Source organism: Fistularia commersonii, chromosome 2, assembly GCF_037954325.1.
Source record: "Fistularia commersonii isolate RoL2024-O1a breed Wild chromosome 2, RoL_Fcom_v1.0, whole genome shotgun sequence".
Classification (NCBI taxonomy): Eukaryota; Metazoa; Chordata; class Actinopteri; order Syngnathiformes; family Fistulariidae; genus Fistularia; species Fistularia commersonii.
In genome coordinates this window covers 27,934,833-27,962,678 of record NC_141285.1, presented here as the reverse complement: position 1 = coordinate 27,962,678, position 27,846 = coordinate 27,934,833, and the positions used below count along the sequence as shown (strand labels likewise).

Genomic DNA, 27,846 nt, shown 5'->3' with positions numbered 1-27,846 from the left:
CTTGGTGGATCACCTGGAGGCACCAGGTGGGCAGGATGATCCAGGTTCTCCGTCTTGAGGTGTGCAGGTGAATGTGGGATGATTGACAGCTGGCGGTCAGGGTTAAGCCCCGCCCCCTCCCGTGAGCCACAGGACCAGGTGCGGAGAAGATCCAGGTGCGGAGAAGATCCGATGGAGTAGAAGAACCAGAAAGAACCGAGGCTGAACGCAGGATCTTGAGGAGAGACAGAAGTGAAGAAGCACAGGAAGTAACGGCTCTCCAAACAGGAAGCGACCTGAGCTAACCAATGAGAGACGCCCCTCCCGGGGGTCCGTTGTCATGGCGACCCATGTGTCAATCACAACCAGCTCAAGCACAAAGGACAGAGTGAAGCACCGGAAGACAGGAAGTGAAGAAGAGGAAGTGTGTGTGTGTGAGCGCGTGTCTGTATGTGTGTGTATCTGACTGTTTTGTGCCACTGTGTGTGTGTGTGTGTGTGTGTGTGTGTGTGTGTGTGTGTGTGTGTGTGTGAAGCCTCCATCAGGTCCTGCAGGTCCTTGTTATTTCAGAGTCAAACCTCAGGACTTGGTCTGAACCTTCATTGAGAAGGGAAGTGGAGAAGAGGAAGAGGTGTGTGTGTGTGCTGTGTGTGTGTGTGTGTGTGTGTGTGTGTGTGTGAGGAGGCGGAGCCTGCAGCGTTAGCGACAGCTTGCTCTTCATCTCTTCCTCTTCTTCATTGCAGCAGCTCGTGGCGCCTCTTCACCTGCCGTGGCTTCATGACGGACGGACCGCTGGACCTCCTCTTCTTCTCCTCTTCTTCTCCTCCTCCTTGTCCTCCTCAGACCTCCAGGTAAGACCTCACCTCTGTAAGCAGGGTGGAGGAAGGCGTCGGGGTTCTGCCGGACCCGGAGGGGGTCACCAGAACCGCTCCGCTCCATCTGTGATGTCACTTCCTGCTCCTTGTCGGGTGTCGGAGCTGCTGCTGTGCGATTGGACGGGGGCGTTGAGGGGCGGGGCCTGCGTGGGGGGCGAACGATCTCTCGGGCCGATCGATCGGGTCGGAAGCGTGCCGTCCACACCAGATGTCCAGAAGACACACACACACACACAATCTGATCACATGATCAATGTAGGTCATTGATTGGTTCAGTCAATAATTCAAACTGAGGAGGAAAAGTTTCAGGAATCAACTGCATCTGATGTGTGAGTGTGTGTGACTGCGTGTGTGTGTGTGAGTCAGTGTGTGTGTGAGTCAGTGTGTGTGTAACCACACACTTTCCTTTCCATCATCGGTTGTTTCCCTCAGTGTTTCCATGACAACCGGGTGTGTGAGTCGGTTTCTGGTGGAGGTTCTGGTTGCTCCGGGCGCTGCGAGGCCGGGATGGAGGGAAGAAGAGCAGGAACACTGAGATTCGGAGACGGGGGACGGTGGGGTGACATCACTTCCTGTTTGTCAGCCGCGAACAGGAAGCGGGCGAGGAGGAAGTGGTTTCAGGGTGTCTCTGACGGCCGGGGAGGAGAGGAAGGAGCAGCTCGTCTTTTCTGCTGAATACGGAGAAGAAGTCGACCCGGCCCTGGTGTTGTGCTGCGTCCAGCAGGGGGCGCCGTTCCAGGAAGCTGAGAGAAGAAGATGCCCGGCCCGCCGCCGCCACCGCCACCCCCGGGGGCACCGCCGCCCCCCGGCCCCGCCGCTGTAAGTCACTGAGGAACGCCTACACACCATCACACCCGTTGCAGCAGTTCTCAGTGTGTATGTGTCTGTGTGTGTGTGTGTGTGTGTGTGTGTGTGTGTGTGTGTGTGTGTGTGTGCCAGAGGCCCAGCCCTCCAGATACAAAGGGCCGCGGCGCTCTGCTGTCAGACATCTGCAAAGGAGCCAGGTTGAAGAAGACGGTGACCAATGACCGCAGTGGACCTCTTCTGGACAGTAAGACACACACACACACACACACACACACACACACACACAGCTGTTGTGAAGCTTTCCCAGCTGCTCATGTTGTTTCTCCTCTCAGAGCCCAAAGGAGGTGGCGTTGGAGGTGGCGTTGGAAGCGGAGGTGGCGGTGGAGGTGGCGGTGGAGGCGGAGCATTTGGGGGCGGAGCCTCCCCCTCGGGCCTGGGGGGCCTGTTTGCGGGGGGGATCCCCAAACTGCGCTCGTCCTGCGGCCGTGACGCTCCAGGTGAGGGACGGGCCGGCGTCTGAGGGACGTCTCCTGCCGAGGTCTGACCTTCTCTGTGTCTCCACCAGACTCCAGAGGCCCCCTGCCCCCCCCGGGCCCCCCCCGGCTCCCGTCGGCCCCCGCCGGCGTCCGCGGCAGCCCCCCCGGCCTCCCCAAGGGTCGTCCCGGCGCGTCCTCCAGAGCGGAGGTCCCGGGGGGGCCCCCTCCCCCCGTCCCCAACACGCCCCGGCCCAACCAGAGCTTGTCGTCCCGGGGGGGCCCGGGGCCCCCGCCTCTCCCCGGCGGCCCCAGACCGGGTCCCGCCTCCGCCGCCCCCCCTCTGGGTCTGCCTCCGGGGAGGGCCGGGTCCTTCCCGCCGCCCCCGGGGGCCGCCTCCGTCGGGTCCAGGCCGAGCTTCTCCTCGCCGCCGCCTCTCCCCGGCGGCGGCCGCCCCTCCTTGCCCCCCCTCCCCGGGGGGAGGCCCCATCCCCCCGACGACCGCCCCCCCCCCGCCGCCGGCCCCGGCCGGGGGCCACCGTCCGCTGATGCCCAGAGACGCGGCCCCTCACCCGCCGTCCTTCAACGCCAAGCCCTCGCCCGTCCTCCCTTCCCGTGCGTCGACGGGCGGGGGGGCCCCGCCGCTGCCCCCGGGCCGCCCCGGGCTCCCCCCCCTCCCGCCGGCCCCCGGGGGGGGGGAGGACCCCGCCACCCCCCGCCTGCCGCAGAGGAACAGCTCTCTGAACAGGTGAGTGGACGCCAGGTCCTCCTCTTGGAAGTAGAGGTTATTCTAACTGACTCCGCCCCCTCAGCCATGGCCCCGCCCCCCTGCCAGGCAGGACGGGGCCCCTCCCCCCGCCCCCCCACGAGAGGCCGCCATCCTTCGGGAGAAACCAAGCGGCAGCACGTACAGGTGAGCACGTACACCCTCCTGGTTCTCATCCTGGTTCTGGTTCTCATCCTGGTTCTGGATCTCATCCTGGTTCTCCTGTCCCAAGGGCCCCCGCCCCCCCCTCCGCCCTCTGGCCGCGGCAGCATGAGGTCATCGACGACCACCTCACCCATTGGTCGCCCCACCGGCGGGCCCGGCCGCCCCCCCCTCCCTCCGGACAGACCCGGGGTCGGGGGGGCCCCGCTGCCACCGCCCCCCATGGGGAACGGCTTCCAGAGTTCACCAGGTGGGGTTTGGGGGTTCCCCTTCCTGTCCTCCAGCAGGTCAAAGGTCACCATGGAAAACGCAACGTTCAGCAGGACAGCTGCGTATCTAATGTGTGTGTGTGTGTGTGTGTGTGTGTGTGTGTGTGACAGATGAGTGGGAGAGTCGCTTCACCTTCCATCCAGTGTCAGATCTTCCACCTCCAGAGCCCTTTGTGCCATTTCAGAAGATGTACCCCAGCAAGATGGGCAGAGGTCAGACACACACACACACACACACACACACACACACACACACACTCACTGTCTTCTTCTGTCTGCAGGTGGAGGCAGAAGGGAGAGAGGAGCCCCCCCTCTTCCTCCCATATCCAGGTGAAGAAGACCTCCCTGCCCCCCCCCCCCCCCCCCCCCCCCCCCCCAAACAGGTCCTTTCAGGTTTACACACCAGGCTGGCAACTGATGGCGTGATGAGGTGGGCGGGGTCAGCGGCCATGAAGCCCCGCCCCCTGGTCACGCCGACCCCTTGGCTCCTCCTCCGCTGAGAACAACCCCCGCTCCTGACCGCGCAGGATTACGGGTTATAATCCTGGATTATAACCCGGGATCGTGATCTGGGATTATGATCCGGGATCATAATGTGATTAAATTCATCCCGCTAATGAGCAGAGAGCCGTTAGAAGATGAAGCAATAAAAGAATAATCAATCGATCGAGCAATAAATCACCTGGGGCCCGATCGGAGCCCCGCACCCCCGGGTCAGAGAGCCGGTCGATCAGGTGGGAGGAGCCATATGGGCCCAGAGGTCAGGGGTCGGTCCGTCGCTCAGCATCACTCAGCGGTGTTTTTACTGAGGGGGTTATTTTTCCCTTCGTGCCTTGACCTTCTGCCGCCGAGGAGGTGAGGAGGACCTGCACCTTCACGCTCAGAGAACCAAAACAGACGGAGGAAAGCGTTTTCTTCAGGCGACTTGGAAAAGTATCTCTGAGAGGCACGGAGCAGCTGGACCAGCACCTCCTCCTCCCAGCAGGAGGTCTGCAGGGGGTTCCTGCGGGCTCTTCACGTTCCTCCCAGGGTCCAAACATCTGACACTGGTCCATAGGTCCAGGATGAACCACGGAGGAACCTCCTGCACGCTGCCGGACTTTCTGAAGCTCCGAGTCGGAGCCTGTGTTGAAATGGAGACGGCTCGCATGTTTCCGAGGACAGGGACCAAAGACAGTGAGCGGGGAGAACTCTGGACCCCGTGTGGACCGAGGACCGGGTCCGGAGTGGACCTGGTTCTGATCAGGACCCCCCTGAGAGTGAGGCGGTCCTGAAACCAAAGCCCGGCGGTCACATGACGGTCGCCCTCCGACCACCCATCGGTACGACTAGCCTGAAGAAGGACTGTTTACGCCTGGCGTGAATCCACCTGCCGCTTCCTGCTTCCCGCCTCGCCTGCCGGCTAACGGCGTGCTAACCCCGCGCCTGGCGGTGCTCTGCCTCGCCGCACCTCTCCTCGCTCTATGCAGCTCTCTGATGTTCCAGCGATGATGATGATGATGATGAAGAAGAAGTGTTTTACTCATAGGATATTCCACGTGCAACTTTTTATGTTTGTGCAATAAAGCGGCTAAAAACAGGAGCAGGTCTCGTCCATCCATGGATTCACCCGGAGCTCCAGGCGAGCCTCAAGGTTCAGACCACCAGGAGGCGCTGTAGGCTCTACTGTGTGTGTGTGTGTGTGTGTGTGTGTGTGTGTGTGTGTGCTCCTTCCTCCTCAGGTGGAGCAGACTCGTCTTCCTCTTTTCCCTCCCTACAACTCCAAGCTCCTTCCATGCAGGAAGTCCTTTATTAGGAAATGTTTTACAGAAAACTTATTCCCTGGACGTCAAAACAAAAATAATATTTTTAATCATTTGTTAAGGAATCGATTGCCAACCTGTGAACTATGTATCTGACTCTACCCATACCCCCGAGGCAAAAGAGACCCACTTCAAAATGATGAATGACATCTACCCATCTAAGGAATTATTGAGGGTACGCTTTAATTTTGAAGATAATATTTGTACATTTTGTGAAGACAACATTGAAACCACTGACCATATATTTTTCTCATGCGAAAAAGTACAAGGCTTTTGGGCTAAAACTCAAAAATGGGTGAAAGACAATTTTCCATCACCAGGAGTTTCCTTCTAAAGAGATGATATAACATTTGGTTTACTTTTAAGCAACATAAGAGATGAACTCTGTGTCAATGTTATTTTAGGCCTGGCCAAGTTCTTCATTCACAAAAACAGAATGCAAAAATGTTCCCTAATTTTACATTCCTTATAAACAATTTTGAATGATATAAAAAATCCATAAAACTTATGGAAAAATCCAAAAACCTAAAAATATACAGTTTGATATCTGAGATTTCTTGCAAACCACCAAGCTAAATACATGTTATATTCCCCTTGCAGGTTTTTTTTAAAAATTTGATATATCTATCTATTTATTTAAGTATTTTCTTTTACCTTCTTTTGTGTTGAGCATTATACATTTCCCACAAACCTTTAACACTATTAACTTCTGACGAATGTCCTTATGTCCTTTGGTTCCTCATCCCTGGTTGTTTCATTGACATTCAGTTCTGACTTGTCATGTTTATTTGTACATATGTATGTTTGTTTATTCTGTTTATGTTTAATACAAAAAAAACTCCGAGCTCCTTCGTGAACATCCATCTGCCAGTCCCATCACACGCACACACACACACACACACACACACACACACACACACACACACACACACACACACACACACACACACACACACACACACACACACACACTCCTCTCCACCCTGCAGCTCCTGCTTGGATGTTTTCCTGTTTGTGGCTGAGATGTTTAAACCCCCTGCACGAGCGCATTGTTCCATCCGTCCAATCACTGCGGGTCGAGGGGGCGGTCCCCGGCCGCTGATTGGTCCGGCCGCCCGTCACTCAGCGCCGCCTCTCCAGCTGTCAGATTCAGACGGATCCCCGGGGAAGTCACGCGCGCTGCTCCGGTGAGCGGGACGGTTCCGGTCCAAGATGGCGGAAAGCTAGCAGGTAAGACGTCCGGCGGCCGGGTCGGCCGAACCCCGGCGGGTCCGGGCGAGGGTGAAACATGGGCGGGCGGTCGCGGGGCTCCGGTCGGCAGGTTGCTAGCTAACGGCTAACGGACCGCGGTGGCGTCGCTTCGGCCGGACGGGGCGAACCGAGCGAACGCTGCCAGCCGACCCGAGCCGCGGTCCCTCGGGGGGATCCGGAGAGGAACCTGCCGGGAGCCACCACAGATAGACATCCCATAATAGCTACAAGGTTCCTTGGGTTCGTCCAGAACATTCCAGGAGAAGGTGGACCAACGAGGAGGGAGCTGAGCAGACCGCGCGCTGACCTCCGCTGAGGCTGGATAGGAGGTCAGAGGTCAGAGGTCAGGGGTCACATGGCTCGTCCCCCCAGCCAGGCTGAGAAGAACCTGCTCACATGTGGAGACACGTGTTCACACACATGACCCTGAGATCACCTCTTCTGCTGGTTTTATGAGGAATCCAGTTTGAGTCCACCTGCTGGGGCTTCCATGGACCTCTGGTCCAGGAGGAATGGACTCTGAAGGTCCTCCAACACACCGGCAGCTGATCCTTGATGGAGCTCCGTGGACCGGACCAGCACGTTCCTCAAGGCTCGGCTGGACCGGGATTTGGAGAATTCAAAGACCAACAACTTGAACTTGTCGTGATGTTCCTCAAATAGTTTCAGGTCCACATTGTTCTCAATGTGGCAGGTAACAACTACTGAAGACCCCGAGGACAGGCGGATGAAGACCAGGAGCCTGGAGACCGGCGGACTGAGGACCAGGAGACTAAGAAACCAAAGACCACGGGTATAGGACACTGAAGACCAGGAGACTCAATAGGATGAAGACCAGCAGACTGAGGACCAGGAGACTGGAGACAAAGAAACTGAAGACCACGAGTATAGGACACTGAAGACCAGAAGACTGAAGGTCCACAACCCTGCACGTCTGCCCTGGATAGTCTCTGACCTCCTGACGCTGAAAGTTCACACTCTGTCCTGTAGATCCCCCACACACACACACACACACACACACACACACACACACACGCACACACACACACACACACACACACACACACACACACACACACACACAAACACACACACACACACACACTCAAACACAGACGTGTCCCTCTTCCTCTCCGTCCAGACGGCCGATCTCCTCCCACCGATCACACCGTCACCATGGAGACAGCCAGCGGCTTCATACTGATCCATGGGAAGAACATCTCCCAGTCCTCCTGGACCTCCTCCGGCCCCCACATGTCCATCGACAAGCTGTTCCCTGCTCTGCTGGAGTGCTTCGGCATCATCCTGTGTGGATATGTAGCAGGACGGTAGGCTCCGCCTCCTCGCCACGCACGCCAACAGCAACAGCCATGATAAGAGTGTGTGTGTGTGTGTGTGTGTGTGTGTGTGTGTGTGTGTGTGTGTGTGTGTGTGTGTGTGTGTGTGTGTGTGTGTGTGTGTGTGTGTGTGTGTGTGTGTGTGTGTGTGTGTGTGTGTGTGTGTGTGTGTGTCTCCTCAGGACTGAGCTGATCACAGAGCACCAGGCGAAGGGTTTGGGGAACTTTGTGTCAAAGTTTGCTCTCCCGGCTCTGCTCTTCAAGAACATGGTCCTCCTGGACTTTGGAGATGTGATCTGGGCGTTCCTCTGGTCCGTCCTGGTGGCCAAGGTGTGTCTGGTGGAACGTTGTCACACACACACACACACACACACACACACACACACACACACACAGGGGCCCTGACGCCGGTGTTGTGCGCACAGGTTGCCGTCTTCGTGCTGGTGTGTGTCCTCACGCTGCTGGTGGCCCATCCAGAGAGCAGGTTCTCCAAAGCCGGCCTCTACGCCATCTTTGCCACGCAGAGCAACGACTTTGCCCTGGGATACCCCATAGGTGAGGAGGAGAGAAGGTCCTGATGGATCCATTAAGCCTGACCTGAGGAGGACAACATGGAACATCTCCACAACAATTCTTGTGGAGATCTTCTTGTCGTGGCAACCGCACTTGGATTTCTTCTCTTGAAGACACTTCGGCCCTCATGCCCCCACAGGTGAAACATCTTCAAGTGACGAAAGTCAAGTCCGGTCGCCACGACAAGAAGTCGCCGTGACTTGGACGAGCGAGAACCTCCGCAGACATCTGCGGAAAGAGGTTTCCTGAGAAGTAGCGAAGCATTCTTGAACGTCCATGAGGTTGACTCAAGGGAGAAGATCAGTGACAGCTAGAAAGCGTGCGATGGCAGCACCTTCTGGACATGACATCGCAGGGAAAGCAGGGAGAAGAAGAGGATGCAGAGAGAAAGGTCCTCAGGTCTCCAGCTCAGGGTTTCATCCTCAGCAGAGGCAGAAGGTGGAGGTGTTTCCTTCCTCTAACGGTGGTTCTCCCCGCAGTGGAGGCCCTGTACCGCAGCTCCTCGCCCCAGTACCTGCAGTACATCTACCTGGTGGCCCCCGTGTCCCTCATGCTCCTCAACCCGCTGGGCTTCGCCCTCTGCGAGGTCCAGCGCTGGAGACAGAGCGGCCAACCGCAGCGCAGCACCGCCGCCATCCTGGGCCTCGTACTCCTCCAGGTACCGAAAGACTACAAAGATGGCGGCCCGACACGGCGGCCGGCCTCTGACCGATGCGTGCGCGCAGGTGCTGAAGAACCCCGTGGTGTTCATGGTGGCGGTGGGCATCGCGTCCCACTTCGCCCTGGGCCGGCAGATCCCCGCCGCGCTGGCCGAGTTCATCGACGGACTGGCCAACTCCTTCGGAGGGGCCGCCCTCTTCTACCTGGGACTCACCATGGTAGGCGGGACCTCCTCCGAAAGCTCTGGGCAGCGGGACGGGGAGCGGGTCCTCCAGAAGTTCTCAGGTTATGGTCCATGTCTCAGGTCGGCCAGCTGAGGAAGCTGACGAGGGACGCCGGGGTCGCCCTGATCCTCCTCATCACGGCCAAACTGTGAGTGACCGGCGGCTCTCCATAGGTTGGCTTCAGCCGGTGTAGACCACCGGCTGAAGAGGTTCTGTGACCTGGTTCCAGCTGGAGCAGAAGCACAGAAGCACCCTGGGCGCCGCGTCCTCCACCTCTGTCCGACCCCGCCGGTCGCGACCTTCCGGTGTTGTAGTTTCCAAGGGTCTTCTGCCGGCAGCAGAGGAATGAGTGAAGTGACCCGATCGTGTGGCTGAAGGTCACCGTGGCGTCTTGATGTCCAAAGTGCGAGAAGGTTCCCCGGGTTTCCTGACGATAAGGAAGGCTGTGTTTGCTTTGAGCAGACTGGTGATGCCCCTGGTGTGCAAGGACATGGTGGACCTTCTGGACGTGGGCGTCAACGCCACCAGCTTCAACCACACCAGCCTGTCCAACTTCGCCTTCCTGTACGGGGTCTTCCCCACCGCGCCCAGCGTGGCCATCTACGCCGCGCACTACGGCATGGAGCTGGAGGTGGTAGGTGCACAGGTCCACCCTGGTGTTGGTGAAGACCTTCTGTAGCTGCGCGAGTCCCGCTCGCCCCTGGAGGTGATTACCGACGTGCGGGTGATGCCGCTGGTTCTTCCGTCCAGGTGACCTCCGGGATGGTCATCGGCACCTTCTTGTCGGCGCCCATCATGTACGTGTCGGCCTGGCTGCTGACCATCCCTCTGATGGACCCCACGCCTCTGGTGACGGAGCTGGAGAACGTCAGCTTCAACATCAGCGTCGTGAGCCTCGCCGCTCTGGTACGTCTCGCTTCCGCTCCGGCGTCTCCTTCTCATGACACCTCGATCCATATCTGACGTTCCTTTGGAGCTTCTGACTCTGAAGTTACGCCAGACCTCCAGACCTCCAGACCTCCAGACCTCCAGACCTCCAGACCTCCGGGGTCTGACCTTCTCTTACGTTCACCCGTCGCTCCTCCGACGTTCCTGTTTCTCCCGCCAGGTCTGGACCGTCGCCGTGATGCTGCTGAGCAGGACCTTCGGCCGTCTGCCGCACCTGTTCGCCCTGAACCTCTTCCTGGGTCAGGTGGGTCACGTGACGGTGGAGTAAGATGGACGGAGGCTGCAGGAGCGAGAAGGTGACCTCCGCTCCTGTCCACAGTTCCTGGTGTGCGTCAGTATGATCCTGTGGAACTTCCTGGTCAAGCGAGAGGACAACCTGCCGGGGAAGATCCTGACCTTCGGCCTGCTCTACGGCTCTCTGTACAGCACCTACGTCTGGACCGGTGAGGTTCTCCTCCGTCGGCAGACCTTCAGGCGGAGATGTTCCAGGTGTTGTGGAGGAGCAGGTCTGATCTGCTCCTCTGCTCCTGCAGGTCTGATCCCCCTCAGCCTCGCCCTGACCAGCAGAGACCACCTGCTCAGGCTCAGACCAGGGATCTTCATCATCCTGGGCTGGGGGTAGGTGGACACACACACACACACACACACACACACACACACACACGCCCATTTTAAAGGTCCTGTGTATTTCGAAGGTGAAAGTCCATCAGTGTGTGTGTGTGTGTGTGTGTGTGTGTGTGTGTGTGTGTGTGTGTGTGTGTGTGTGTGTGTGTGTGTGTGTGTGTGTGCGCAGGGTTCCGTTCCTGGTGGTGGGGGGGCTCCTGATGGCAGGAGAGCGGACTGACTCCATGGACTCGGCCTTCTTCTACGGCAGAGCTCAGGTTCTTCTCCTGCCCTCACTTCACTGTGTGTGTTTAGTAGGTCAGAGCTTCAAGAGCCTCAGACTCCAGGTGTGTGAGGACCTTGGGGAGGGGTCACCTGGTCAGCCCTGGTGTGTGTAGGAAGGACGTTGTGAAGTGACACCTTCTGTAGGTCAAGGAGATACTGAGTGGTCTGCTGCCTGGGTGGTAGGAGGTCCTCCAGGAGTTCGCCAACATGGGGGGGTCTGGACCTCCTTACAGGACCCCCATATCCAAGGGTAGGGGTGTAAGAGCAGGAAGGTCCAGATAAATGAAAGCTATCCAGATACCTGGTCAGGTGACCACCATGGGTCTCCTGAGAGGGAGAATCAGAATGACAGACTGAGCAGCTTCCAGCAGGTTCTTCAGGTTCTTCAGAGCAGGATCTACCCACCCTATCTTGAAGCTGAATGTGTGTGTGTGTGGCCTCAGATCATCAGCTCCACGGTGGTCCTGTCCTCCAGCCTGCTGCTGGGAGCCCTGTCCCTGCTGGGCCTCAGCCAGGGCCGCCAGCAGAGCGGCTACCGGGCCCTGGCCAGGGCCGGAGCCCCGGGGGCCGACGAGCCCAGGACCCCCGAGGGGCCCCCGCAGCACACCGCCACCGCCAGCAGCTCAGGTAGAAGGTCGTCCAGAGGTTCTTCAGCCAGGCTGCTTGAAGAACACCTCCTCTTCTTAATGTGTGTGTGTGTGTGTGTGTGTGTGTGTGTGTGTGTGCAGATGTCCCACCTACTCCTGTGTTACACAACATGCCAGACATGATCCCCAGCGCCCAGAGGGACGCAGCTCCAGGTGGGTCCCGTCAGGTGAAGCTCCTCCATCTGCCGGTGGTCTTCCTCCTGACGGTTGTGTGGTCCTCCAGGCCAGGCGGGGGCGCCGTGTGAAGCTCCGCCCCCACAGCCTCCCGCCGCGGGCCCGGCCCGGGAGGAGGCGCAGACGCTGAGGCACGTCCTGCTGTGTCTGCTGCTCAGCGTCAGCCTGCTGGCGGTGAGAACCTCACCTTCTGCTCTCAGGAGCACGGGGAGCACGTAGAGCCCTCCCAGGACGTGATTGGACCAGTCTCAGGACGCCGTGTCACCATTCTGCTCTCTGATTGGCCAGAATCTGTCCAGCTGTCTGTGGTGGCTTTTCAACAAAGACCCCGGACGCCTCTACCTGGAGCTGCAGTTCTTCTGTGCTGTGGCCAACTACGGACAGGTGTGTGTGTGTGTGTGTGTGTGTTTGTATGTGTGTGTGTGTGAAAGAGAGTCAGTTTGGTTTGTGTGTGTGTGTGTGTCAGTCTATTTAAGTGTGTGTGCATACTCTAGCTTGAGTCAGTGATGCAGATTTTGGTGAGTGTGTCAGTGTTTGTCTGTCTGTCTGTGTGTGAACAAGAGTCAGTTTGAGTTTGTGTGTGTGTGTGTGTGTGTGTGTGTGTGAAGGAGAGAGTCAGTTTGAGTTGGTGTGTGTGTGTGTGAAAGAGAGTCAGTTTGTGTGTGTGTGTGTGTGTGTGTGTGAAAGAGAGAGACAGTTTGAGTTTGTGTGTGTGTGTGTGTGTGTGTGTGTGTGTGTGTGTGTGTGTGTGTGTGTGTGTGTGTGTGTGTGTGTGAGTGAGTGAAAGAGAGAGTCAGTTTGAGTGTGAGTGTGAGAGAGTGAGTGATAGTGAGTCAGTTTGAGTGTGTGTGTGTGTTTGTGTGCATAGGTGAAGCCAGTAAAACGTGTGTGTGTGTGTGTGTGTGTGTGCGTGCGCATTTGTGTGTGTGCGTGTGTGTGTGTCCCAGGGCTTCTTGTCGTTCGGGATCTTCGGGCTGGACCGACACCTGATCATCCTGCCCTTCAAGAAGAGGTGAGCTTGTGTCTTCTCAGACCTTCTCCAGGTCCTCCTGCAACACCAGCAGGGAAGGTGAGAGTGGTTGGACCATGGTAACCATGGCAACGTCCGCAGGCTGCAGGCCCTGTGGCAGTGTTGCAGCGGCGGCGGCGGCGGCGGCGAGGAGGGCGGGCCTTCCTGCGTCCAGGAGGAAGTGCGTCTGACCTGCACGCAATTTGTCCGCTACCACAAGGAGCAGTGTGTCCAGGACCTGCTGCACACACACAGGTACCTCAGACCTTCACACTCCACCGAGCTCCACCCTGGAGACCCTGCTCCTCGCTGACCCGCCCAGCATGCGTGTGTGTGTGTGTGTGTGTGTGTGTGTGTGTGTGTGTGTGTGTGTGTGTGTGTGTAAAGGCCGGGGCCCCGCGGGTCATGTGACCGGCCATGATGCCATCGTCTGAGGGTGACATCATCGTCGGTGAAGATTTTGGAATAAACTGATATGAAACATCTGCCTGTCTGACTCAGTGTCTGTACTCTGAGCCGACCCATGTGACCCCGCATGTGACCCAGCATGTGACCCCGCACGTGACCTTTGACCTGACCTTTGACCCCATGCGTTCCCTGAGCCGTCACTGAAGGTGTGTGTGAAGCAGCAGTCAGAAGGTCCTCCTCCTCCCAGTGGAAGCAGGCGGTCAGATTATCTGTGATCTGGACGCCAGCAGGGTCAAAGGTCACCGGGGCTCCTGAGCCGAAGTATCCGGATTACTTTCTTCTGGCCGAACCTCCTGGTCTCCTTTCCTTTTCTAACTGGTCTCCTCCTTCCTTCCTTGCTCTCCGGCGCCCCCTAGTGGTGGAGGTGACAGCGTTCGCGCCCCCACAGGTGAATCCTTCCTGTGAACCGGCAGGTGTGGTCCTGGAGAAGAAGACCTCCTCCCCCCCGAGGACGGGTCCTTCAGGGGCAGCCAGCTGGTGGACTGGCTGCTGGTCCGGGGCCCGCTGGCCCGCGGGCCGGGGGCCGACCGGGCCCGAGCCCGGCTCTACGGGGAGCGTCTCTGGAAGGGGGGCGTGCTGGACCAGCTGACGGGTCAGCGGGGCTTCAGGGACACCTCCTCGCCGCTGTACCGCTTCAGGCCCGACCCAGAGAGCCCAGGACCCGGACCTTCTCCTCCCTGACCGGCCCGACCCGGTCCTCGGACCGAGACCTTCTTCTCCACGAGGACCGGGTCCCGGGTCCCGGTTTTCTTCTGGACCCCAGCATGCCTGGCCTGGCACCATGGAGCCGTGGACCAGAACCTTTCCCTGGATGAAGCCCGACAGACCAGAACCCGCCTGCCCGGGTCCGTCCAGGTTCTTCTGAGCCGGACCCTCACTATCTTCTGGCTTGCTGGGCTCACGCCTGGGAACCAGCAGACCCAGACTGGACCTGCAGCCGGGGAGGTGGACCAGGACCTCCACAGCTTCCATTCCAGACCTGACCATGCCACTTCATGCTGAAGGAGGGACGTGTGTGTGTGTGTGTGTGTGTGTGTGTGTGTGTGTGTGTGTGTGTGTGTGTGTGTGTGTGTGTGTGTGTGTGTGTGTGTGTGTACTGTAAACCGATCAGGGTGATAAATAAAGTTCCTCCTGACGTCGTAGAAGGTGTCATTCAGCAGATTTATTGAAGCGGGTCCAGAAGATGCAGGCAGAGCAGAACCATCTCATCCAGACCAGAACATCTCCGTTCGGTGCTGATGGGTCGGTGGACCTTCCTGCTGCTCTGAAGCCTCGGACCTGCAGCAGAGCCTCGGGTTCCTCGGGGCCTCCAGAACCTGTAGCGCTCCTGCACTCCAGTGTGTCACCTCAGGGTCCTCCATGGTCTCAGATGTCCATCTAGGTTCGAAGCGTCCTCCATCTCCAGGAGAAGTCACACAAACGTCTCTCCGACCCTGAAGCAGGTGAGACCTGGAGCTCCGGAGAACCAGAGGAGACCGGCGGCCCGGCTCAACCTTCCAGACGCTGGAACCTGCACGTTCTCCACACCAGCTTCTGCTGCTTCGCAGAGAACGTGCAGATCTTTGCTTCCATGGTTTCCGGTCTCAGATGATTCTAGTCCCTGGAGGTCTCGGCCCCCTCCAGCAGATGAGGAGGCCACGTCTCTGCAGAACCTCTGTTCTCTGAAGATAAAGTTCTGCTCACTGACAGCTGGAGACACATGTTGGAGGAGCTGCTATGAGAACATCTGGAGACACCTGAGAAGACAGTGGAGATGATCTGAGCTGGAGACCCGGGTTGAGGTGAGCGAACGTCCGAGAAGATCGAGCTTCCCGTTCTCCGAGCAGCACGCAAAGGAACCGCTTTGGTGAGGTTAGATCCACCAGAAGAGTCCAGCTGGTCTCCTCCAGCTGGTCTTCTCCAGGTGCTTTTAGACAGAAACACAGTACATCATGAACATCTCCTCCGTTCTCCTCCTGGACCAGACGCTGCGTGAAAGTGTCAGAGGTCAATCCAGTCCGGAGAGAACCCGGTTCCGGTCGCGGCGCTGGACCGGGTCCCGGTCCTCAGCGGGGCCTTCGGACCTTCATCTCCCAGTTTACCGCAGAAGGTCCGAGGCTCGGCGGCTCCTCCAGATGTTTGCAGGAGGTTTCTAACGTGACACCTCCTGAGAGAAGGTCCGGTCCAGGTTCTCCGGCATCACCGCCTCTTCTGGGCCCGGTCCCGGTCCCGGTCCCGGTCCTGGTCCAGCCCGTCCACCCGCAGGTGGGTTCTGCTGTAGCGTCGGATCAGCGCGCCGGGGACCAGCGCCGCCAGAGCCATGGCCAGGAGCTGGGCCAACGTTCTCCAGGAGAACACCTCGTCCAGGGACGTGACCTCGGACAGGATGGCTCCCGTCCTCACGCAGATGAAGTTGTACGGGATCAGACCTGGAGGACGCAGGACCTTCTCAGAAAGAGTGTGTGTGAAGGAATGTGTGTGTGCGTGTGTGTGTGTGTCTCACCGATGAAGACGGAGGAGAAGAAGATGGGCAGGGGGATGTTCAGGACGGGACACGTGATGTTGAGGAACCAGTTTGGAGTCATGGGGAAGAAACGGAGGAAGAGGAGGAAGAAGAAGAGGCTGCTGCGGTTCTCCTCCACCTGGAGAAGGAGGAGGACAGGTGAGGAGCAGATGCAGGTCAGATGAACGAGGAGGACGCCGAGGTGAAACCTGGCGGACCGAGATGTTTGGGGATGAAGATCACGTTCTCCTGCTGCGACGGAGCTCCGGAACAAACGCGTCCCGTTTAGAACTTCCGACCGACAGCTTCTCCTGCGGACGGATCTACAATGAAGCCATTGAAGTCTGGAGCTTCTCTGGTGGTTCCACAACAGAACGGTTGTTCCTCAGCTGGAGGAACTCAGAGGAGTTCTTGGACTAAATGTCCAGCGTTCCTCCAGCTGAGAAACGCAGAACGGGAAGGTGTTCCTCCTCTGGAGGAGCGAGGAACCGTCAGGTATCGTCACCCGAACCTTCTGCGTTCCTCAGCAGAGTGGAGCTCTCGGCTCGTGGAGCAGAAGGACCTCCTGCCCTGAGACGTCTCCCGATCGTCCGGCAGAAGGTGAGAGACCGACCTTGTTCTGCAGCAGCGACACCTTCTCGGGGAAGAGCTGGACCACGTGGTGCTTCCCGAAGGCCGCCGACAGCAGGAAGCAGAAGGTGGAGCCCGAGGTGGTGAGCAGGCAGGCCAGCAGGAGGCCCTCCCACGGCCCGAAGATGGCCCCGGCCAGCAGGTTCTGAGGAGGACCACGTCCAGACCTTCATCCCGTGTCACACGCGAGCCTCGGAGGCGGCGGCGGCGGCGGACCTTCTCACCAGGAAGGAGGAGCCCGGGATGGCGAAGGACTGCTTGTAGAGGTAGGCGCTGCAGAAGATCAGCAGCACGTAGCCGTGGTGCTCCCGCTTGTAGAACCTCAGCATCTCGGCCAGCTCCCGGAGCTCCTCCAGGTCCGAGGGGAACTTCAGCCTGGGCGGGGGACAACCTCGCTGAGAACCCAGCCATGTTCTCCACCATGCTCTCCATCACGTTTTCCACCAGGTTTTCCACCATGCTTTCCACCATGTTCTCCACCACGCTTTCCACAAGGTTCTCCACCAGGTGCTCCATCACGTTCTCCACCATGCTTTCCACCAGGTTCTCCTCCATGCTCTCCATCACATTCTCCACCAGGTTCTCCATCACGTTCTCCTCCATGCTCTCCATCAGGTTCTCCACCTGGTTCTCCTCCATGTTCTCCATCACGTTCTCCACCATGCTTTCCACCAGGTTCTCCACCATGTTCTCCATCATGTTCTCCTCCATGTTCTCCAAAGGCCCTCTTTGTTGGTGTTTTCATGTCCGTGCCAGCAGGGTGATGGCAGTGGAGGAGCTTCGGGGGTTTTGGGGGTGATGATGTCACATTCTGGAAATTACCAGCTGGGTGACACTGAGATGTGTGTTTGTTTGTGTGTGTGTGTGTGTGTGTGTGTGTGTGTGTGTGTGTGTGTGTGTGTGTGTGCTTAGGTCTGCAGGCTACACTATTTTTGTCTCAATCAAATGTATCCTGTTACCCCGCCCCTTCTCACACACACACACACACACACACACACACACACACACACACACACACCAGCTGATCAGTATCTCTTGCTCCCATTGGCTGCTGGTCAGCTGTTTGGTGAGTCGGCGACACCTGAGACTCCTTCAGTATCTCAGCTGGGAAAATGTGTCTGAGGAGCACATTTTAATATAGCTCTCTCACACACACACACACACACACACAAACACACACACACACACACAGACTAAACAAACAGCTGATCCCACAAAGTACTGTAAGGACAGTCCAGAGGTCCTGTTCAAGCCTCCATGAGAGAAGGTTCCAGCTTCTTCTGACCTCCAGACCTTCATGCTGAAGCTGCAGGTGTTTGTGGAACCTTCAAGCAGAGCTTCTGTGGAGGTTCTCTGAGCACCAGGAGATTTCAGAGGACCACCCTCTGACCTGAGCCCCCCCGGTCGTTGCCATAGTAACCACCCTGAGTCAGGTGTAAAAACACAATGAAGCACTGAAACACACACACACACACACACACACACCTGTCACATTTAGATGGAAGCACTGTTTGGTATATGGGCATGTGTGTGTGTGTGTGTGTGTGTGTGTGTGTGTCCATGTGTGTGTGTATGTGTGTGTGATTACATGTATGTACGTGTGTGTACATGTATGAATGTGTGTATGTGTGCATGCTTGCATGTGTTTCTATGTGTCTATGTATGTATGAACGTGATGTACGTATGTACGTGTGTGTGTGTGTGTGTGTGTGTGTGTGTGTGTGTGTGTGTGTGTGTGTGTGTGTGCTAAGCTACCATTCGCCTCCAATCGATGAGTAAACTAATTCCCTGGAATGTCTGGAATGTCCGTGCGCGTGCGTCCATGACGGTAAAGTTGTCTAATCCCCCGCAAACCCCCGCCAAAGTCCCGCCGGTCCCGCGTGGTTCGGTCCGGTACCGACCTGTACTCGTGGTCCTCCCGGGGCCCCGGCGGGAGCTGCGTGGAAAGCACGTACAGGAACGCGGTGGCCGCGGCCACGGTGGCGGCAAGACCCAACGCGGAGCGCATGGCGGCCCACGGGGGACCGGGAGGACCGGGAAGACCGGGAAGACCGGGAGGACCGGGAGGACCGGGGGGTCCGTGGGGTCCAGAAGGTCCAGGTGGTCCGTGGGGTCCGTGGGTCAGGGACGGTCTGTTGAGCGGAGGGGGGGGGGGGGGTCACCGGAGACGGGTGACGTTCCTCCCGGGTGTCACGTGACAGCCCAAGCGCCCCCCCACGAGCAGACAGGCGGAAGTCAAGACACGTGTTTCAATGTTTATGGACGTCTGACCGGAAACGGGAGGGCAGATGACGTCACCTTGGAGGGTGGCATCTTCTAAACATCATCAACCTTCTGAGAAGCAGCTCCTCCTGAGGGTCCAGAAGGATCTCCACTCACCTTCACGGAACACCGTCTCACCTGGAGTGTGTGTGTGTGTGTGTGTGTGTGTGTGTGTGTGTGTGTGTGTGTGTGTGTGGTGCAGGTGCTACAATGAAGACATAAACAAAGAATGTGTGACTGACAGTTTAATAACTGAGGACCTTCTCCTTCTCCTCCTCCTCCAGCATCACTGTAGACCTTGGTGACTCTTGTCCCACAGCTGGAGACACACAAGGACAGAAGATGGTTGAGGAGCAGAAGGTCACCAGAGGTCACCAGAGGTCACCAGGCTCTGACCCAGGAAGACCTACTGGTGAGAGTAACTGTGTTACTACTGGTTCATGTCAGTGTTGCAGCCGCTCAAGCAGGAAGTTCACCTGGAAGACCTGGCGCAGGTCTGTTTCCATGACGACCAGCAGAAGCTGGACCTCCATCTCCATCAGCAGCACCATGTTTGAGGCCGTGGAGGACACCGTGGGACCTGCTCTTCATACGTGTCCCCCGGAAACCGCTTTGGGTTCCTCAGCAACACCCAGGAACTCCTGGAACCACCAGACCCTGAGGAGCACACTGGACCTTCTGACACACACACACACACACACACACACACACACACACACACACACACACACACACACACACACACACGGCAGTGATGTGTCCCACCTCTTTTCCAGCTCCTCCTTTCCCCTCTTCACCTCTTCTAAACCAACACAACAAGCATGGAGGAGGTGAGCACACACACACACACACACACACACACACACACACACACACTCTCTCCCTCCCCTCATCACAGCCCATTTAGTCCATTATGACTTGAAAATATCTTCAAGTAATTTTAAATGAATCTAAATAATTTTAAAATTTATTTTTGATCATTTCAGATGCATCTAAATTGTTCTCGATAACTTCAAAATGGCAGAATTAAATTTGTTAGCCTTTATTGGAAATATTAAAATGATATTTCACTCATTAAAAAAAGGAAGCATGTCTTTTTTTGATCTTTTACATTGATGCCAAATATTTTCTAAATAATTTAAGATATGTTAGTAAACATCTTTGTGTTTTTTAAATGCTTTAATAAATGTAGACTAATTCATTTTGATTCTCGTGATTTTTTACGTTTTGAGGTATTTTTAATAACTAATTAAATGTCAGGTTATTACCATTAGTCTTTTTAAAATATTTTAAAAAGCACTTTGATCATTTTGAATAATCCTTGATATCTTGTTTAATCATTCTAACGGGGTTTGTAATTTAAAATGACTTTTAAATACTTTTTACACAGTGTTTCATTTTCTTTTGAACTTTGTTTTGATTAAACTTTCAATGATTTTTAATGTATAATTGATACTAAATATAATGGAATCGTTTTAACTCATGTATTTCAGTTTATTCAAATAAGATGTTTTTTCCATTTTGATATCTCTAAATCGTATAATATTTAAAATGTGTTCGTAAATATTTTCTGATTTTTTAAGAAATAATTTACTGTGAGTTTAAAAAAGTAGTGTTGAATAATTCAATATAACTGTAGTAATTTTGATTTTTCAAAATTATTTTCAAGTAATTACCAATGATTCTAAATAGATAATTTTAATACATATTTTTGATTATTTAAAATACATCTAAATGATTCTAGATATCTTCAAAATGGCTGAATGAAATTTGTTAAAATTTTTGGCAATATTTAAATGATATTTCACTCATTTTCAAAAATGCATTTCTTTTTTTAATATTTTCATCTTTTAGGTTGGTTTCTATCATTTTCTTAATAATTTTAGATTTGTTAATAAATATCTTTTTTTTGTTTAAATATTGCAATTGCTGTAAACTAATTACATATTATTCTCGTGATTTTAAATATTTCTTAAAAGTTTAAATTATAAACATTTAACTGTTAATTTTTTTGGGAATAGTTATGTTAATTCAATATAACATTAGTCATTTTCAAATATTTTGAAAAATTTTCAAGTAATTTTAAATTATTCTAAGTAAACGATTTCTATATTTATTTTTGATCTACATTGCTGGGATTGTATTTTTTTGAACAGTTTACAATAACTTGTTTAACTGTTTTGATTTTTTTCAGTCTTGAGTTTTTAAAATTTGTATGTCATTTTGTCAGATTTTCTGAAATGAGTTACTGTTATTTTTAAAAAGTTGTGTTGAACAATTCTATATAATTATGGTCATTTTAAATAATTTTTCCAATTATTTTCTAGTAATTTTAAAAGATTGTAAATAAATGATTTAAACATTTATTTTCCAATATATCTAAATTATTCTAGATAACTTCAAAATGGCTGAATGAAATTTAATAGCATCTTTTGGAATTATCAAAATGATATTTCACTCCTTTTAAAAAAATACATTTTTTTGATTTACCTTTATGCAAATTCCAAATATTGTCAAAGTCATTCAGTAAACATCTTTGTTTGTTTTATTATTGTAATAACTGTAGACTTATTCCATGTGAATCTTGTGATTGTAGATTTTTTTAAGTTTTGAAGATATTTTTAATAACTTTAATTTAATAATTTTAAATTATTAAACTAACTTTTAAGAAATGTCATATTATTTCCATTTTTATTTCAAATATTTTAAAAAGCACTTTGATCATTTTGAATAATCTTTGATATCTTGTTTAATCATTCTAAAGGGTTTGTAATTCCAAATAAATTTTAAATACTTTTTACACAGTGTTTCTTTCTTTTTTGATTATTTGAACTTTGTTTTGATTAAACTTTCAAATGATTTTGAATGTATAGTTGATACTAATAATAATGGATCATTTTTTAATTTGTTCAAAATATTTAAATATGTCGTTCCACTGTTTTGATATTTCTCAAACCTGAAATATTTGAAATGGGTTTGTAAATATTTTCATATTTTTTCTAAATAATTTACCGTGAGTTTAAAAACCACAATGTTGAATAATTCATTATAACTGTAGTCATTTTGTTTTTTTAAAATTATTTTCAAGTAATTTTAAACGATTGTGAATAAATGATTTTGATATATAGTTTTATTGTTTCAAATACGTCTAAATAGTTCTAGATAATTTCAAAATGGCTGAATGAAATTTAATAGCATTTTCTGGCAATATTAAAATGATATTTCACTCATTTAAAAAAAAATCATTTCTATTTTAAATATTTTTATCTTTTAGGTTGATTCCTATTATATTTTAAATAATTTTAGATATGTTTATAAACACCTTTTTTGTTTAAATATTGCAATAACTAGACTTATTCCATATGATTCTTGTGATTTTTTTTTAATTTTTGGGGAAAAAGGTTATATTAATTCAATGTTATATTATTCATTTTCAAATATTTACGAACATTTTCAAGTAATTTCAAATTATTCTAAGTAAATGATTTCCATATTTATTTTTGATCTAGATTGTCGGGATTGTAATTATTTTTACAGCTTACAATAATTATTCTCTGTCCTGAAGTTTTAAAATTTGTACATAATTTTTTTCAGATTTTCTAAAATAATTTACTGTTATTTTTAAAGAGTCGTGTTGAACAATTCTATATAAATGTGGTCATTTTAAATAACTTTCCAATTATTTTCAAGTAATTTTAAATGATTGGAAATAAATTATTTAAAAATGTATTTTTGATCATTTCCAATACATCTAAATTATTCAAGATAACTTTAAAATGGCTGAATGAAATTTAATAGCATTTTTTGGAAATATCAAAATGATATTTCACTTGTTTAAAAAATGTATTTCTTTTTTTTTATATTTCTGTCTTTTATGTTGATTCCTTTCATTTTCTAAATAATTTAAGATATGTTAATAACCTATTTTTTTGTTTAAATATTGCAATAACTTTAGACTAATTACATATGATTCTCGTGATTTAAAATATTTTTCAAAAGTTTAAATTGTAAACAATTAACTGTTAATTTTTGGGGGGAAAGTTATGTTAATTCGATATAATATTAGTCATTTTCAAATATTTTGAAACATTTTCAAGTAATTTTAAATTATACTAAGTAAATGATTTCTATATTTATTTTTGATCTAGATTGTTGGGATTGTAATTGTTTTACAGCTTACAATAACTTGTTCTACTGTTTTGATATTTTTCAGTCTTGAAGTTTTAAAATTTGAATGTAATTTTTTCAGATTTTTTGAAATAACTTACTGTTATTTTTAAAAAGTCGTGTTGAATAATTCTATATAATTGTGGTCATTTTAAATAATTTTTCCAATTATTTTCAATAAATTTTAAATGATTGTAAATAAATGATTGTAATATTCATTTTTGATAATTTCCATTATATCTAAATTATTCTATATAACTTCAAAATGGCTGTATGAATTTAATACAATTTTTTGGAAATATCAAAATGATATTTCACTCATTTAAAAAAAGTGCATTCCTTTTTTTTATATTTTTATCTTTTAGGTTGATTCTTGTCATTTCCTTAATAATTTTAGATATGTTAATTAACATCTTTTTTGTATAAATATTGCAATTGCTGTAGACTAATTACTTATGATTCTCGTAATTTTAAATATTTTTACAAGTTTTAAATTATAAGCAATTAGCTGTTAATTTTTTGGGGAAAAGTTATGTTAATTCGATATAATATTAGTCATTTTCAAATATTATGAGAGTTTTTAAGGTAATTTTAAACGGTTCTAAGTAAACGATTTCTATATTCATTTTGATCTAGATTGTTGGGATTGTAATTGTTTTTATAGTTTACAAGAACTTGTTTTACTGTTTCGATGTTTTTCAGTCTTGAAGTTCTAAAAGTTGAATGTAATTTTTTCAGATTTTCTGAAATAATTTACTGTTATTTGTAAAACGTCATGTTGAACAATTCTATATAATTTTGGTTTTTCAATCATTTTTCCATTTATTTTCAAGTAATTTTAAATGATTGCAAATAAATGATTGGAATATTTATTTTTGATCATTTCCATTATATCTAAATTATTCTAGATAACTTCAAGATGGCTGAATTAAATTTAATAGCATTTTTTGGAAATATCAAAGTGATATTCCACTGATTTAAAAAAATGTGTCTTTTTGTTTATCATTATGTTAATTCCAAATATTGTCGAAGTCACTTAGTAAACATCTTTGTTTGTTTTATTATTGTAATAATTGTAGACTTATTCCATATGAATCTTGTGATTGTACATTTTTTTTTAGTTTTAAAGATATTTTTAATAAATAAATAAATGTCAGATTATTTCCATTTTTTATTTCAAATATTTTAAAAAGCACTTTGATCATTTTGAATAATCTTTGATATCTTGTTTAATCATTCTAAAGGTATTGTAATTCCAAATAAATTTTAAATACTTTTTACACAGCGTTTCTTTCTTTTTTGATTATTTGAACTTTGTTTTGATTAAACTTTCAAATGCTTTTGAATGTATAATTGACACTAATAATAATGGATCATTTTTTAATTTGTTCAAAATATTTAAATACATTGTTCCACTGTTTTGATATTTCTCAAACCTGAAATATTTAAAATGTGTTTGTAAACATTTTTAGATTTTTCTTTTAAATAATTTACTGTGAGTTTAAAAAAGCAATGTTGAATAATTCAATATAACTGTAGACATTTTGATTTTTTTAAATTATTTTCAAGTAATTTTAAATGATTTTCAGTCTTGAAGTTCTAAAAGTTGTACATAATTTTTTTCAGATTTTCTAAAATAATTTACTGTTATTTTTAAAGAGTCGTGTTGAAAAATTATATATAATTGTGGTCATTTTAAATAATTTTTCAATTATTTTCAAGTAATTTTAAATGATTGTAAACAAATTATTTAAAAATGTTTTTTTTGATAATTTCCAATACATCTAAATTATTCAAGATAACTTTAAAATGGCTGAATGGAATTAATAGCATTTTTTGGAAATAACAAAATGATATTTCACTCATTTAAAAAGATACATTTTGTTTTTAATATTTCTGCCTTTTAGGTTGATTCCTATCATTTTCCAAATCATTTAAGAAAAGTTAATGAACGTATTTTTTTGTTTAAATATTGCAATAACTTTAGACTGATTCCATATGATTCTTGTGATATTTAATATCTTTTACAAGTTTCAAACTATAAATAATTAAATTCTATTTTTTGGGGAAAAAGTCATTTTAAACAATTCAATATAAAATTAGTAATTTCCAAATATTTTGAGAGTTTTTCAAGTAATTTTAAATGATACTAAATAAATGATTTCTATATTTATTTTTTATCTAGATTGTTGGGATTGTAATTGTTTTTACAGCTTAAAATAGCTTGTTCTACTGTTTTGATATTTCTCAGTCTTGAAGTTTTAAAATTTGTACGTAATTTTTTTCAGATTTTCTAAAATAATTTACTGTTATTTTTGAAAAGTAGTGTTGAATAATTCTATATAGTTGTGGTCATTTTAGATATTTTTTCCAATCATTTGCAAGTGATTTTAAATGATTATAAATAATTGATTTTAATCCATAAATAAATTTCCATTTCCATTCTAGGTAACTTCGAAATGGCTGATTGAAATTTAATACATTTTTTTGAAAAAATCAAAATGATATTTCACAACTTTTTAAAAAAATATTAAAATCTATGAAATATTTAAAGTGTGTATGTTAATATTTTCAGATTTTTTTTTTTAAATAATTGACTTGTTTTTTAAAAGTAGAGTTGAATAATTCAATATAATTTTAGTAATTATATTTTTCAATTATTTACAAGCAATTGTAATCGATTCTAGATGAATTTCTTTAATTTAGTTTTGAACATTTCAAATACATTTAAATAATTGTCGATGACTTCATTATGGCTGAATTAATTTTGGTCGCATTATTTTGGTTTTACTAAAATATTTCATTTTAGGATCATTCGGGCTGTGTTTTCTATTTCCGCCACTAGAGGGCGCCAGAGGGCCGCTGCGCCGACCTGCAGGACCTCGGGTCGGTTCGGGTCGGTTCGGGTCGGTTCGGTTCGGATCAGCTTTAACATCTTGTTTTTCCAATAATTGATCCAATGATTCTGACAATAACTGTGATCAGGAAACATTAAAAAAAAGCTCTGTATATCATTTATAGAAAAGGTTTATATGAAAGAGATTTCCAAGGGAATCGTGCGTGTGCGTGTGTGTGCGTGAGTGTGTGTTTGCGCGTTTTCCAGTTTTCCAATTTGAGAATGAAAAGCAAAGGCCAGTTTTAAATAACTTTTTATTTATATTTTTTTAATAAACCTTTGAAAAACTCTTACGAAAAAAAACAATCAAATCAATCAAATCAATGATTGTTCAGATAAAATTTTAAATATTTTTTATTTTTTTTTATATTTTTTATATTCCTTGAATTAATGTCTCAAACAATTTCTAGTAATTAAAATACATTCTTCAGTAAAAATATTTTAAATTTACATTAAACAGGTAATGCAAGATATGGATGAAATACAAATTTGGCAAATAAGTATACTCAGTTTAAATATTTTGATAATTTCAAAAATATTTTTTATGTAGTAAAAATGTAAATACATGTTTAAATTATTACTAATTTGATTATTTGAATTTTTTCGATAACTTTGGAATTACAAACTATGACTTATCATTTAGGATACGTTTCGATGTCTGATGTTAACCTTTTATTAATATTTGTCAATTTGTAAAACTTCATAATATTCTAAATTAGTTTGTTGTTATAATGTCTTATATTTCTAAAAAACAACTTTTTCATATTTTTCATAGTAAGTATTTACTATGAAATGTTTTATACACTCATTTCTGTTGATCAAATACTTTTTTTTTTCAAGACAATTATATATAATTTTAATTTTTGTCAAAATATTATTCGAAACATTTAATACATGTTGAAAATACTTTTAAATCATTTTTAAAGTTCAAATGATTTTTCAATAATTTCCTTAATTTTTAAATGATAATTAGCGCTGAGATAATTTTTTTTTATCGGTCATTCAAGCCTCAAACCCCGAATCTGTCTCACCCTTGTTTCTTTTCACCCCCAATGGTCGAGGCAGGTGTGTGTGTGTGTGTGTGTGTGTGTGTGTGTGTGTGTGTGTGTGTGTGTGTGTGTGTCTAGACATCAGGTGGTTGAAAAAGCACAAGAGGAAAAATTCAATTTTGACAGGAAAAAGAAAAAGCCGTGTATCCTTTGGGCTTTTATACTGAAAGGCACGTTGTCCTTACTATTTACGACACACACACACACACACACACACACACATACACACACACAGTTGTGTTTAATTGAACTTTTAATGAAAAACATTTTAGTCTGACAAAGTTTAAGTGTAAAATTTAATAAACAGAAATAAAAAAACAAAACACTTTGAGGCACATTTTGTTTTGACACACACACACACACACACACACACGCGGGTCTTCATGTTTGTACTGAGCGACACCATAAAGGTTTTTGATTCCAGTTTATGAAACTCATCAACAGCCAGGGTGCGAGTGCAGGGGTGCGTTGCCGTGGTAACCAGGTCCCGCCGTCACCGTAGGAACCGTCTGACCGAGGTTTCGCGGCTGAATCGTCTCCGGATCGTCGCTGAAAATTCCCCGCCGGCCCCGAAGGCGTCCGCAGAAGGTCTGGACCTTTGTTTGCGGGTCAGGAAGCGCGTCTCTCCGGAGCCGACGCCGAAGCCGAAGCGGCGTGAGAGGCGGCGTTTCACAGCCGGACGCAGGAAGCCGGCACAATGGCGGGGAGATAAGGGGCGGGGGGGCGGCGGCGGGGGGGCGGCGGGGCCCCCTGCTGGACAGGAAGCTCTGATTAGAGGAGCTTCCACTCATTGTCCCCAGAGGAACGTCAGGAAAAACAAAACGCCTTCCGCTTTCAAGCTCTGGCCACATTCCTCCTGGACCAGGAGCAGGAGCAAGACCGGGACCGGGACCGAGAGCGGGACCGGGACCGGGACCAGGACTCGGGGCCTCCACTGCCATCCGGCGGGGCCAGAGATTGTAACCATGACAACAGAACAAGAAATTAAACCCCCCCCGTCGTAAACGTTTCCTGACTTTGGTTTTCCTGGCGTCCCTCCGACGGGTCG

The 27,846-nt window shown here is 48.2% G+C and overlaps 3 protein-coding genes and 1 long non-coding RNA gene across 7 annotated transcripts in view; 3 read left to right on the top strand and 1 right to left on the bottom strand.

The window, feature by feature from the left end:
• LOC147236924 (uncharacterized) overlaps positions 1-1,414 on the top strand; it is a 2,519-nt gene extending 1,105 nt beyond the window's left edge. The window contains exons 2-3 of the long non-coding RNA XR_015108976.1: positions 723-830; positions 1,287-1,414. This is a non-coding gene — a long non-coding RNA (uncharacterized LOC147236924). The remainder of the gene's footprint in view (positions 1-722; positions 831-1,286) is intronic.
• Positions 1,415-1,469: 55 nt separating this feature from the next.
• wipf1b (WAS/WASL interacting protein family, member 1b) lies at positions 1,470-3,683 on the top strand. Its single transcript, XM_086176194.1, is given in 9 exon segments — positions 1,470-1,673; positions 1,794-1,905; positions 1,994-2,158; positions 2,227-2,645; positions 2,647-2,882; positions 2,947-3,047; positions 3,133-3,312; positions 3,443-3,544; positions 3,613-3,683. Coding segments are annotated over 9 exon segments (1,431 nt in total). The 5' UTR covers positions 1,470-1,610; the 3' UTR covers positions 3,666-3,683.
• Positions 3,684-6,260: 2,577 nt separating this feature from the next.
• On the top strand, positions 6,261-14,454 carry gpr155b (G protein-coupled receptor 155b). Of its 4 annotated transcripts, XM_086176147.1 has the most exons (20): positions 6,261-6,363; positions 7,526-7,712; positions 7,904-8,051; positions 8,147-8,276; positions 8,774-8,952; positions 9,020-9,172; positions 9,259-9,326; positions 9,641-9,812; positions 9,929-10,084; positions 10,287-10,370; positions 10,446-10,569; positions 10,660-10,744; positions 10,920-11,007; positions 11,458-11,641; positions 11,743-11,814; positions 11,885-12,009; positions 12,124-12,219; positions 12,783-12,847; positions 12,947-13,099; positions 13,726-14,454. In XM_086176147.1, the coding sequence occupies exons 2-20, from the start codon at positions 7,561-7,563 to the stop codon at positions 13,991-13,993; spliced, it is 2,502 nt and encodes an 833-aa protein (XP_086032273.1). In that variant the 5' UTR covers positions 6,261-6,363; positions 7,526-7,560; the 3' UTR covers positions 13,994-14,454. The 4 variants fall into 4 exon arrangements, with proteins under 4 accessions (XP_086032273.1, XP_086032255.1, XP_086032282.1 ...); XM_086176129.1 differs by having other exon boundaries at positions 10,446-10,744; XM_086176156.1 differs by having other exon boundaries at positions 10,446-10,744; positions 13,669-14,454.
• Positions 14,455-14,459: 5 nt separating this feature from the next.
• Positions 14,460-18,572, bottom strand: LOC147236921 (transmembrane protein 41A-B-like). Its single transcript, XM_086176206.1, has 5 exons — positions 18,326-18,572; positions 16,649-16,799; positions 16,408-16,569; positions 15,795-15,933; positions 14,460-15,720 (listed from the first exon to the last, which is right to left on the bottom strand). Exons 1-5 carry the CDS (start codon positions 18,430-18,432, stop codon positions 15,491-15,493), a joined length of 789 nt encoding a protein of 262 aa, XP_086032332.1. The 5' UTR covers positions 18,433-18,572; the 3' UTR covers positions 14,460-15,490.
• Between the last annotated feature and the right edge of the window lie 9,274 nt (positions 18,573-27,846).